The sequence below is a fragment of the Hippocampus zosterae genome, chromosome 9 (genome assembly GCF_025434085.1).
Source record: "Hippocampus zosterae strain Florida chromosome 9, ASM2543408v3, whole genome shotgun sequence".
NCBI classification, from domain to species: domain Eukaryota; kingdom Metazoa; phylum Chordata; class Actinopteri; order Syngnathiformes; family Syngnathidae; genus Hippocampus; species Hippocampus zosterae.
This window is the reverse complement of record NC_067459.1, coordinates 25,797,145-25,809,648: the sequence shown is the minus strand read 5'-3', so window position 1 is coordinate 25,809,648 and position 12,504 is coordinate 25,797,145. Positions and strand designations below refer to the sequence as shown.

Below are 12,504 nucleotides of genomic sequence, written 5' to 3'. Positions count from 1 at the left end.
GGTTGCAAGTGATTGTGGTACAATTTAATTTTCGGGGGATGTTTTTCTAACCACTTACTCTGGTACATCATGCACAGCGGGGGTCGTTTTAATTATTTATACTCGTATTACACGAGTGTTATTGAACGGTTGCGTTCATCAATATTCCAAATGACATGGTGTTCTGGGATGCCGGTGAATTTATCGTGTAACGTGGATGTTACCGCCCTCTTTTGGATGGAATTAGGTCTGCCCGCTCAACATGACTTGAGCAAACTGAGTAACCGTCATTCCACGTCATCTGTTATTTTGCTTGCTCACAGGTTGAACACGACGCGCGTTCGACACATTTTTCATTTCCGTTCAACTCGCAGTATGCATGGAAGTTGCTTTGATGTGTGAATTTAAACCAAGTTGCGGTTTTACGAATAACACGTGCGTAAATTTTGGTTGAGAGGGCAAAACATGGCAGGTGACCTTTACGTTCTGTCTGAAACTCCCGACTTGTTATGTGATCGCTTGTGCCGTTGGCTCTGGAGGTGACCGAGGGCAGGTTGGTTTGGTCACCTCCAAATGTGAAGTCAAAGCACAACACCATTCCAAGGAGCAGATAATGTCATTCGAACACGGGTCCTTTTCGTACAGTTGAACACGTGGTGACGGTGGCCGCCGTCATGCGTCGAGCCTGTTCTGTGGACACAACCAAAAGTGGTGAGGTGGAGAAGGTTGAAGTTCTGCCCGCTGCCGCTGCCGCCGCGGCTAAAAAGCAACACGTTTCTCGGAAGGAGGAGCTACACTACTGCGAACCATTTAAACGTGGCGCATGCGCACTGCAATTCAAGTGGCACTTAGGTCATAGCAAGCCAATCCTTTCTTCATTCTGCTTGCTGCTGCTCGCCGGTCTTGTGGTTACCTCTCACGTTTGTCATTTTCATTTTATTTTGTTTGTCAGTCACCGCTTAGGAAATGAGTGGTGACCATTCCCACAACGAGGACCAGGTAACGCTGAGCACAGTTCGTGACGCCGCCATCAATGTTCAGCGCGTACACGCTTGCTAGCGTTCAATTTGTTTGGCTTGACAGGGTAACTTGGCTAACTGTGACTAGTGGCTGCTAATGCGCGTTGGGCGAGTGTCTTCTTTAAGTCTCTTCGTCGTATTTATGATCATGGATAGTAATGATTAATAATAACGCGTTGACAACTTGTACTCAATAATTGGTAATGATGACACAGCAGCGTCCCGACGCGTTATTACTCAAGTCTGGTTTGGTTAGACGCAGATTTGAATAAAGTGTCGGAAGGCTGGATTTAATGTGGCGTTAGCATTGTGCTCAAGCGGTCTCGGTATTAGCCGCCAAGTCCTATTGCCGGCCAGCCAGCCAGTCAGCCAGCGTAGCACGTTAGCTCACCTAGCTAAGAAGCTAAGATACTGTCGATTTGCCATCCAGCAAGTTCAAAGTTAGTTAGCCGCCGGCTGGTTAGCTTCGACGAAATGTAACCCTTGTCTCCTTTCTAACACATTTCAGATCGACTGTGGCTTTCGGGTTAACGGTAAGCGACCAGTATTCTTCTCGATTAAAATGCTCATCTGCCCCACAAATTTGCACATATCCTCGGTTATAAATGACAACCTGGGATTAGTTTCGAGCAGGGCACAGAAATGGCGTCCAGAGACTAAGTCCTCTCTTTCACTCACAAGCGTCTATTGTTCAAAAGGGAGGTCTTGCCACAGCTGTTCGGAAAATACTATCGGCACTTCGGATGCGTATTTGGACAGAGCTCGAGGTGCCTTATCGATTTCTCGCGTTCGATGTGGCCGTCGGTCCCGTTTGGCCTGCGAATTTTCCACCTGAAAGTGAGGGTTTGGGGGTTGAGGACTTAGTCTCTGCGCCATTTTCTTTTTCGGCGCAGCGGCCTGACTGCTGCGAGCTGAACCCGAGCTCGCCGCCTCCGAGGTGTCCGACTGTACATGCCTCCATGGCTGAGAGGGCGACCCATCTCGCCTCCACCGCGCTCCGCTCGGGAGCGCGATTTGACCGGCGATAGCCAAGGCCTCATTGTCGACACCGGCACGATTGATTCCCTATCACCGGGGCTGAATATGTCATTACCCGAGAGAAAGTAACTTTTGACAGCCTTTAAGTCGACTTCAAGCAGCAAAGTGGTGGGGGTGGGGGGCTCGAAAACGATTTCAAACCGTTTGGTTAGCTGCATTCTCAATATCTCAAATGCTACAAATATGAAGAATGAATGATTGTCTGCTTCTGTCTCACAAAATTGACACTGGCGGAGGTGGAACAAGATATATATTTTTTTCGGGGTCGGGGGGGGGGGCAGGGGGTCACAAATGGCTAAGGTGTCACCTGTGATTCAAACAAATAAAAGCTTTTTTTTAATCAGGTGATTAAAAACTCTCTGAGAATGAGTTGTTCCGAATCGCAATCCACTCATAATACAATGTATAAAGTCCATTAAAGTTAACATGAAAGAACATGGTAGAATTACAAAACGAAAACGATATGAACAGACAACCCTCCAACCTAATTTGCGGGCTCAGTAAATGCCGATTAAATGTACAAAATACAAGCGCAACCAAAAAAAAAACGCCAACATCTAAGCTCAGGAGCACCTGTGATCAAGAAATAGAGCAACCTTTATTTTAAAACTATTCAAAGAAGAGCACCAAAGCCGGTTTGAGTCGACTCTGAAGGTTTTCCAGTTAGGTACACTGATGGGACGGCACTATAAAACGCAGCAAGGTGTTGCGTCCGAGCGCCCTGGAATTTCGACTCGTTGCAAACTCGAGGTGATTCAACCATTGAGTTTCTCAAGAACGGCCTCCCGTATAGCAAAGTATAAGCAGCGCTGCCGCCTGGGTGGACCAACCATATGAGTAAGAAGTCCAGTGACGTCCTCGATGCTGATTTTGTCAAAAATTTCAGAGCCGCATGGTGAAGCGGCCTTGAGTTGAACAATCGGATGATAAACGGGGACTGCCTTTTCAGCCAATTTTTCTTTGCTTCCAGAACATATTACAGAATTCAGGATCTGACCATGTTTTCCCGCTCAACATATTTTGCAAATGCATGTGCTCAATTATTTATTTATTTTGATCAGCGCTTTGAACTACAGTAATATTTGTTGTATGAATCAAATGGCCCGTATTGATGGAGGGATTTTGTTTTGCCTCTCCAAGGATGACGCGAGCCAAAAGCATCAGCTTTAGAAATGTTGCGCCACCCGAAAACCCGTTCATCCGTGGATCTAAAAGGGTGCCCGCATCTCCTTTTCTGACCTGAAAAGTAGGGCAAGTGGCCAAAACGTGTTCTTTGACATGTTTTGACCCGTCACCGTTTTGCATTATCTCAAACAGTGGCTGCTGTCGCCACAAGGGGCACTGTGTGGTTGTATCATTGAATTGGAGCAGTATTTTGTCCCCCCACCCCTCCTTGAGATAACGTGCGTGCGTACGTGTGCGGTTGGTCATACGGAACAAGTGCTAGACCACTCGCGCACCGCACGTCGCGCTGGAGATATCCCAAAACGGAGTGCAGATTTGGATGGCCACTGTTCCCACCTAATGACCTCCTTTTTCTTGTAGACTCCCACAGGCATAAATATAAAGAACACAAACACAAGGACCACAAGAAGGATAAGGAACGGGAGAAACTAAAGCACGGCAATGGGTACAAGCTGGAGACTGCATACACCTCCTTGACTGGGGTGGCGACCAATATGCTGTACATTTTGTCCCACCAAATCTGATCTCTGCTGCGTGTGCGTGTGTGTGTTTCATGTATTGCCACATCAGTGACCACGCGTCTGACAAAAAACATCGGGACAAGGATAAGATGAAGCACAAAGATGGAAGCACAGACAAATTGAAGGACAAGCACAAGGAGAAGAAGGTGCGTTGCAATGCCGTCTCAGCATGGGCATTTTGGTTGCAGCCGCTGTCTGTGTCCTCTTGAATCATGTCGACTACGTGTAAGTACGAAGGAGGTGAAAACGGTGTGTCTTGCCCATTATTGCTTTTTTGTTTTACACCCAAAGTTGTCATCCTACGGAAAGGTTTTGAAGGGAATGATCGTTGATTAACAAGTGTGCCAACCTTTTTATAGATGAAAGTCCTTGATGGTAAAATCAAAAAGGAGAAAGAGAATGGATTTGCCAGGTATGGATGCTCGGCTTTTCTTTGAAGGCATTCATTGTGATCCACGGAAGGGAGGCCCGGGGGCTGGGGGAGAGATGTTTTGAATACAAATATATGGCCCACCCCGTATGAAATAAAAATGGAAGCTTGATTGTTTTGCTGCTTTTTTCAGCCCGCCACATGTGAAGTGCGAGCCCGACGATGACTTTTACCACTCCCCGAAACACGAGAAGTCTCTCAAGCGAGAGCGCGACGATGACGAAGAGTGAGTGGCCAGTGAACATGTGAACGTGCCATTCATCACGTGTATAATCTTTGTGGTCCCTCGGCTCACTTGCTGTTGTTCATGCTCCCGTTTCAGTTATGATTTTAAGTCCAAAAAAGTTAAGACGGAAAATGACAAGAAGGACAAGAAAAGGAAACAAATAGAGGTAAGTTCAGTACATCAGCTTGTGTGCAAAAATACTTTTAATGTTTTTTTTTTAATGAATATGGCGGTTCTATGAAAAACTGCACCACGTCACAGCGCCCAAGATTTGCGCTTTGTCAAAGTATTAATTTATTTTCATGTTTGAAATGCAGGTGTCGAACAATTTTTGGAGCATTCACTCCAACCTGCCCTTGCCTAGCTTCCATTTGAACAACATTGTTCTTTTTACTGCCCAATCGTAAAGCTTATCAGTGGACCGATTCCAGTAACAGATGGCATATTGCATATTCACATTTGCAAATGTTTGTAGCCCGCTTGATTTTGCATGTTTGACTGTTGGTGTTTTTACGTCACATGTTACCACGAAGTGGGTTTCACGTAGATCAAGTCGGCAGTCGGGCTTTGTGGCGAGATGTGAATCGGCGCCCTGGTTGGGCTCACTCTCTTCATTTTCTCTTCCCTTTTTAGGACATCAAGCCTAAAAAAACAAAAGATAAAAAAGGAGAAACCGCTGATGGAAAAAAGAAAGCAAAAAAGGAACCAGAAGAGAAATGGAAATGGTGAGTTGTTGAGCGTGGATTTGGTGCAATTCTTTTATGCCATTAAAAAAAAATAGAAATTATATTTATATTGCGCGCTGACTCCAGGTGGGAAGAGGAGAGATACACAGATGGTGTCAAATGGAAATTTCTGGAGCACAAAGGACCCGTGTTTGCCCCTCCATACGAGCCCCTCCCGAGCAAAGTCAACTTCTACTACGATGGTAAGAAACCCGGGTTGACTTGCCACCACTTCTACCCGGCCCATCGCCATATTTCATTTCTTTCTTTATCCATCTTGAAGGTAAGCCAATGAGGCTCAGCCCAGAGGCAGAAGAGGTGGCCACGTTCTTTGCCAAAATGCTGGATCATGAGTACACCACAAAGGACATCTTTCGAAAAAACTTTTTCAAAGATTGGCGGAAAGTAGGTGGAAAATGAGACAAGTTGTCTTTTGAGAGTTTCTGCAAACCTTTTTAAAAAGATATATATAATTACTAGGATATTTTTCCAAATGCAGGAAATGACATCGGAGGAAAAGGCGAAGATCACAGATTTGAAGAAATGCAACTTTTCGGAGATGTCCGACTACTTCAAGGCTCAGTCGGAAGCCAGAAAGGCCATGTCCAAGGAAGAGAAATTGGTAAGCCTCCATCACCTTGATGATCCATCCATTTTCGAATGCGCTTCTCCTCGCGAGTATCACGGTCGTGCTGGAGCCTGTTTCCTGCTCTCCGTGGGCGGAGTTTGTCAATGCGTGCCCGGCGATTGGCTCGCAACCAGTTCAGGGTGTCCCCCGCCTACTCTCCGACGTCAGCCAGGATACAGAATAGGCTGCGGCACGCCCGCGACCGTCGTGAGGATAAAGCGCTTCAGATAATGGACGGATGCTCAGCCATATGCTCAATATTGGCATCTGTGGTTTGTCAAGCTTTCTCTCTCACACACACATGCACACAAAGACGCTACCACAGGTACAAAGACGCACACATGACAAGCTCACCCATATATGCACCCACTATGACTTAAACATATGTACTCCCTCTCCCTCGCACACATAGCTGAACTGTAATCGCAACACAAAGCAAACGGCATCTGCAGAGCTAATCTTGCTTGGCTTCATGCATGCAAATTCTTGGTTTGTCACGAGCCTTTCTCGGGCTTTAGCGTTTTTCTGTACTCATGGCATTCATTAACTTTATTTTTTTTTTTTCTTTGCACCTTTTTGTAGAAAATAAAAGCAGAGAATGAGCGCCTCTTGCAGGAGTACGGCTTCTGCATCATGGACAACCATAGGGAACGTATTGCTAACTTTCGCATTGAGCCCCCTGGCCTGTTCCGTGGTCGTGGAGACCATCCCAAGATGGGCATGCTTAAACGTCGGATCAGACCAAAAGACATCATCGTCAACTGCAGCAAGTTAGTGTGTTTTTTTTTATTTTTTTTAAAACTCTGAGCCGTCAGGCCTTTTGGCAGCAGCGCGGTTCCATCGGGGTCTTTGGAAAGTCACTGTGGACTGATTTTTTTCGGAAACGGATTGTGTTTTAATACAGAAAACAGAAGTTTCATGTGTCGTGTATATCGAAACATGTCTGGCCATTAAAAAGTGCACAGTACCTTTACCATCAACCCGTAATGATGCACGCAGGGACTCCAAGCACCCGCAGCCTCCCCCGGGCACAAAGTGGAAAGAAGTTCGTCATGATAACAAAGTGACGTGGTTGGTGTCGTGGACGGAGAACATCCAAGGCTCCATCAAGTACATCATGTTGAACCCCAGCTCGAGGATCAAGGTGGGCTTCAGCCCGACTCTCACCTCTGCGCGGCGGACCTCGTTTCCTCACTCGGCGTTTTCATCTTTTGTCAGTCAGCTTAGCAAGAACGGGTGTGAGTTTAATGCGAAAATCTGGGACCACTAGGCGACTCGTGTAAAAAAAAAAAAAATCTGTTTTGCTATCCAATTGAATCCTGAACTCGCACTCTTTACAGTTATAAGCTGCACACAAATGCTTGGGTAAATGTGTCGTGTATCTTGTTTTAAAATCTACTCACCGGTGGTGCGAAAAGAAAAAAAAACTTGAGTGAGGGTGTTGACGAATCAGTGGGCTGTCCAATATGGCACAGCATCAAACACGCGGCCCGTATGAAGGAAAAAGGTGCTTGTTTCAATTCGTGAGGTTTGTGAAAGATCACATGGAACTGAACCCCAAGCCAACCGCAGTACAAGTAAGTGGGGAATGTATTATTTTTTTCTTCTTCTGTGAGTAGACCTCAGCTCAGAGCCAAAGGAAGTGTGTAGGCCTCAGTCTACGGTGAGCCGGACTCTCGGCGTTCATTAGTAGTGGTCCAAGCGTCGTCCGTTCTGTTTGTGCGCAGGGAGAGAAGGACTGGCAAAAGTATGAAACGGCCCGCAGACTAAAGAAATGCGTGGACCGCATCAGGACCCAATATCGCGACGACTGGAAGTCCAAGGAGATGAGGATCCGACAGAGGGCCGTGGCGCTTTACTTCATCGACAAGGTGAGCGCCGCGCCGCCCGCGTGCGTCGCTCAGTCGGAAGGTGTCGAAGGCTCGGGGGGGCTGACTCGCTTGCTGTCTGTCGTGTGTCGCAGCTGGCTCTGAGAGCAGGTAACGAGAAAGAGGAAGGGGAGACGGCCGACACGGTGGGCTGCTGCTCCCTGAGAGTGGAACACCTCAAGCTCTATCCAGAGAACGACGGGCAAGAGTACGTGGTGGAGTTTGACTTCCTGGGGAAAGATTCCATCCGATATTACAACAAAGTCCCGGTGGAAAAAAGGGTAAGAAGGCTAACTCTCGGGCAGCACCGTCTGACGGAGCGACGCGTTATTCCTGGCTGCGCTTTTCTCTTTCAGGTATTTAAAAACCTTCAGTTGTTCATGGAAAACAAAGAGCCGGACGACGACCTGTTTGATCGCCTGAACGTAAGCTATGCCCTCGGCGTTCGACCGCAGTCGGCAGCGACATGCCGAGCGACATTTTATTGTCGTCGCGCAAGCCCGAGCAGAAGTCGACCAGCCGGTACTTAGAGCAGAGAAGGCGCAGCGCAGCAGGCATCGGTGGGCTCGCAACAATACAAGACCTGATTTGCACTTTGGATGGTTTTCAACCGCGAGAATAGTTTGAGCTCGGGAATCAATTTGGGCTGGCACAATGGCACCAAAGATGGCAAGGGTCCAGTAGCCGTGACGGAAGCGCAGCCCGCGTATCTCTGCGTGTGGGATGTTGACGCCGTTTCCGTTTGGCTTTGGCAGACTTCCATTCTCAACAAGCACCTTCAGGAGCTGATGGACGGTTTGACGGCCAAAGTTTTCCGTACATACAACGCGTCCATCACCTTGCAGCAGCAGCTCAAAGAGCTGACAAACGGTACGCTGTCGCTGGCCAGTCTCGGCTGGGGGTGGAGGGGGGGGGGGGTGGTGAATGACAAAAACGTTTTTGTGTTCATCCTTTCCCTAATTGACGAGTGTCTACTTTGTCCCCGTCGATTCAACGTGGTTCCGTCCGTTAGTGGATGAGAACGTTCCGGCCAAGATCCTGTCCTACAACAGGGCCAACAGAGCCGTGGCCATCCTGTGCAACCACCAGAGGGCACCGCCCAAGACGTTTGAGAAGTCCATGCAGAACCTGCAGACCAAGGTGAGCAGTGCCATCATGTTCCGTGCACAGTAGTGCCTCGGAACCCGAATGGATCACGCGGCTTTGCAAACGGTCACGTTTACGCGCGTATCGTACTTCTAAGGAGTCTTATCGATGAGGTTGTCTGCGCCCGAACTACGTCATCATTTGAGCCGCCGAGATTTATGAATCGACAAGCCGTCGCTTGTTGCAAAGTTTAATCAGGGGAATTTTTCCAAGTGCTTTGTAACCTTGATTTAATGGACTACTTGTGGGAAGGGCTCGTCCGTTGCATCAAAGCACTTTTTTGTGGCCTTAAAAATCATGTGGTACCTTTGTATTTTGTAACCCTGAAAAATGTCCATTCTCGCACAATATTAAAACAAAAACATGGTCACAAGGTTCATGAGCCACAATGTCGGTGCTGCCTTTTTTTTTTTTTCAACCTCTTTTAGGATTGCATTCCATAGATAAGGTTTCCCCACCCCAAATAAAAAAAAAACATGTTTGAGAGAGATGTGCTCCTTTAGTGCCTGATTGGGGAGGGCAAAGCAGCCATCAATACGAAGAGGCCGCTACGGCACGCTTATAATGCCCGCGCGTCCCATTACCTTTGATGGAACAGTGGCTGCCGCACTTTTTGTCCTGCTCTTGCCTGCTGGATCCGAGACCAGAAGCAGGAAACTCGGGACGGGTTTGTGTTTGTTGATGGCCGATGACGGAGTTGTCACCCTTTTGACTCGTCTCAGATCGAAGCGAAAAGGGACCAGCTGTCGGACGCCAAAAGAGAGCTGAAGAGCGCCAAGGCTGATGCCAAAGTACGGAAGGACGAGAAATCCAAGAAGTGAGTGGACTTGAGATGTGCCGCACGTGGGCTTGTGTCGGGCTCGTGTCATGACGAGCCCCGCCTGACCGCGCAGGGCCGTGGAGACCAAGAAGAAGGCCGTCCAGAGGATAGAAGAGCAGCTGATGAAGCTGGAAGTGCAGGCCACCGATCGGGAAGAAAACAAGCAAATTGCGCTCGGCACTTCAAAGCTCAACTATCTCGACCCTCGCATCTCTGTGGCTTGGTCAGTAACTTTTTTTTTTTGTTTTTCTTCACTCATTACGTGCACCCAGCCTGCTCACTTTGGTTTTGCTTACCAGGTGTAAGAAGTGGGGCATTCCTGTAGAGAAGATCTACAACAAAACCCAGCGCGAGAAGTTCGCCTGGGCCATCGACATGGCAGACGAAGACTTTGAATTTTAAATTCCAGTTTGGAATTTAAAATTCCAGGTTGTGGTTTTAACCCTACTTTTTAATCGGATACTTGTTTTTACTATACAGTCACAATTTTTTTTTTTTCTTGATGGACTGACCCAAGATAGTTTTGACAGGAAGAAGAGAAAAGGCCACATTCGAGTGGTATTTGAAACATCTGATCTGCGATCAGGCATCAAGCTGAACTGAGCATCGAGGTACAGTGCCGGGATTAAGATGGCCCACCGCCACCTTTTTCTTCCCTGTGACGATGCCTGAACTTTGAACTCTGTGGTCCTATTGCTTGTGTAATGAGCAAAAAAAAAAAAAAAAATCAAAACGCTTTGTATTATTGTATCATTACTCACCGTTTTTATTTTAGCCCCTTCATGTATTATGAATGCATCTATATTTTGATAAAAGTCAAATGAATTCCTTAATACCACCCACAGGCCTTTTGAGGACAAGGACAATTGTGAGCTTGGTGTGTGTGCGGGTGTGTGTGTGTGCGCGCGTACGTGTACTAGGGGCCCTCACCGTAAAAGCTGTCTGTTTAGGGTGATTATTTTCAACTGGACTTTTAAAAATGGCGTTTAGCATGCGGATGTGTGGGAAGTGGGCAAGCTTTTGGGGGGTGGAGGAACACTGCGACCATGTTAACATTTACTTAAGCAAGCAGAATGTGAATATATGTTTTACAGCCTTTCAATCAGGGACTTTTGTTTTTCTCTCCTTTTTAGTGTAAATGTGAATCAATCATTTTGAGCGCGTCACTTGCGAGCCCCCATCCCCTGAAGCTGCTACTCGGGCCCCCCCCCCCCCAAAGTCGACATCTGGGTTGAGCTTCATTTGTTTGAAGAAAAAGAATCCCCCCCTGTTACTTGAACTCGGTGTATTTAAGTCTAAAAGGAAACGTGTTTCTCGTTGGAGAAAAGTGAGTGAGGGATATCAACTTTGCCAAAAATAATCACCAATCTGTTACGACTTTAGGTAGTTGTGTAAAGAATGAGGTTGAAGCAATGTAACATTTTAATGTGAATTCATTTTATTCCACTCAAGATAGGAAAGTTGATGTAAGTAGTTGTAAAGTCAACATCCTATTCCTGTTTGACCTTTTTGTCCTAGCATTTGCTCATGTTAAGTTGTATGCTCGTCGTAGGTTCAGAATCTAAATAAAAAACCCCACACATCAAAACATCTTTTCTGCCGCGCGTATTGTCTCTCCGCGTTCCAGATGCCTGGTCGGTCCTTTAGGCTGCTTAGAATTGTCGATCGGTGCCACTCGACCCGTCTGAAAGAAAAAAATCAATTTTTACAAAAAAAACAATGAAGCTTGTATTCTTGTTGGTTTCACTTCTGGGACTGATTTAAATCCAAGCAGGATTTGGCATCGCTGCATTTCTTCTCATCATCGCACCATAGCCACAACAGTATTTACAGACAGACATTTACAGAGTCATTGTCTACCAAATACATATTTAAGATCCTTTATTTGTCCCACAATGGGGAAATGTACAGTCTACAGCAGCAAGATTGTGCGTAGAAGAAGAAAAAACAAAGTTATTATTTTTTTTGTATTCACAGATAAAGATAAGGTGGCTGTGCTATTTACCAATGTTTGTCACATCATTTCATATTTTTATTCAGCAGCCTGATAGCAGTCGGTAGGAAGGAGCGGCGGTATCTCTCCTTGCAGCGCGGGTGGTGTAACAGTCTCTGGCTGAAGGAGCTACCTACTAGGTCAGGGGTGTCCAAAGTCGGTCCTGGAGGGCCGCTGTCCTGCCGGTTCTTGGGCAACGGGGGCTAGTGCCCCGGTAGCGCTGATTCTGGCCCCCCCTCCGAGCGTAGATGACGCAATCGCGCCGAGTCGCCGAAGCGAAAGGTGGAATCAAAGTGCGTGATTTAACATTCTCGTCGGACCCTTTAGTGCGCTGCACAACTTAAAATTGAGCGGGAAAATGAGAAGCAGTCCGCAGAGAAGGAAACTTTTTTTAGTCTCCCTTTTTATTTTCATTTTTATTTAACAGGATCAATATATAAGGCATTGCCTTTTAAAATTTGGATAATTATATGTATGTAAAACATCAGTGTATTTGCAATTTTTGTACCCGGCAGGCTGGTGCCATATCATCCCCTGGCTTGAATATTCTCAACAGATGGACACGGCGTATTGTTACGCTTGCAGACATTTTAGCCCTCCTAATACTGATTTTTTTTCTCATCACTGTAATGTTATGACTACAATTTCAAAGTTTGAAGAAATAAAAAGTCAAATAAGATTTTGAATCTGTCTTTTTGGCCCTGGGTTGAATGTGCCCCCCATCAAAACCCCCGGCCCCAGCCCGGCCCCCTCAGTGAAATTGATCCAGAACCGCCCCTGCATTTGAGGCCAATCTCAACTCCCATCTTGCCTTTTAGTTTAAAAAAAGGAGGGAGGGGGGGACCAATAAGTGGAACCGAGCCGAGTTCCCAAATTCTCTGCCAGTTTTGAAATATTCTCTGCGGTTCGCCAGCAGGTGGCGCGCC

At 46.8% G+C, this 12,504-nt stretch overlaps 1 protein-coding gene across 1 annotated transcript; it reads left to right on the top strand.

The window, feature by feature from the left end:
• Positions 1-809: 809 nt before the first annotated feature.
• top1a (DNA topoisomerase Ia) lies at positions 810-11,175 on the top strand. Its single transcript, XM_052076773.1, has 21 exons — positions 810-978; positions 1,507-1,531; positions 3,582-3,666; positions 3,792-3,888; positions 4,102-4,154; positions 4,306-4,398; positions 4,495-4,564; positions 5,032-5,123; positions 5,211-5,326; positions 5,407-5,528; positions 5,623-5,745; positions 6,334-6,521; positions 6,751-6,895; positions 7,479-7,622; positions 7,715-7,900; positions 7,976-8,044; positions 8,375-8,489; positions 8,632-8,759; positions 9,488-9,582; positions 9,659-9,808; positions 9,885-11,175. The coding sequence occupies exons 1-21, from the start codon at positions 946-948 to the stop codon at positions 9,985-9,987; spliced, it is 2,232 nt and encodes a 743-aa protein (XP_051932733.1). The 5' UTR covers positions 810-945; the 3' UTR covers positions 9,988-11,175.
• Positions 11,176-12,504: the final 1,329 nt, after the last annotated feature.

Excerpts from the sequence above, each read along its gene's own strand:
- top1a (XM_052076773.1), top strand. The coding sequence starts at position 946 with ATGAGTGGTGACCATTCCCACAACGAGGACCAG. Across the intron at positions 6,896-7,478 it reads ACCCCAGCTCGAGGATCAAG|GGAGAGAAGGACTGGCAAAA; the intron begins GTGGGCTTCAGC and ends GTTTGTGCGCAG. Across the intron at positions 7,901-7,975 it reads AAGTCCCGGTGGAAAAAAGG|GTATTTAAAAACCTTCAGTT; the intron begins GTAAGAAGGCTA and ends TTTCTCTTTCAG.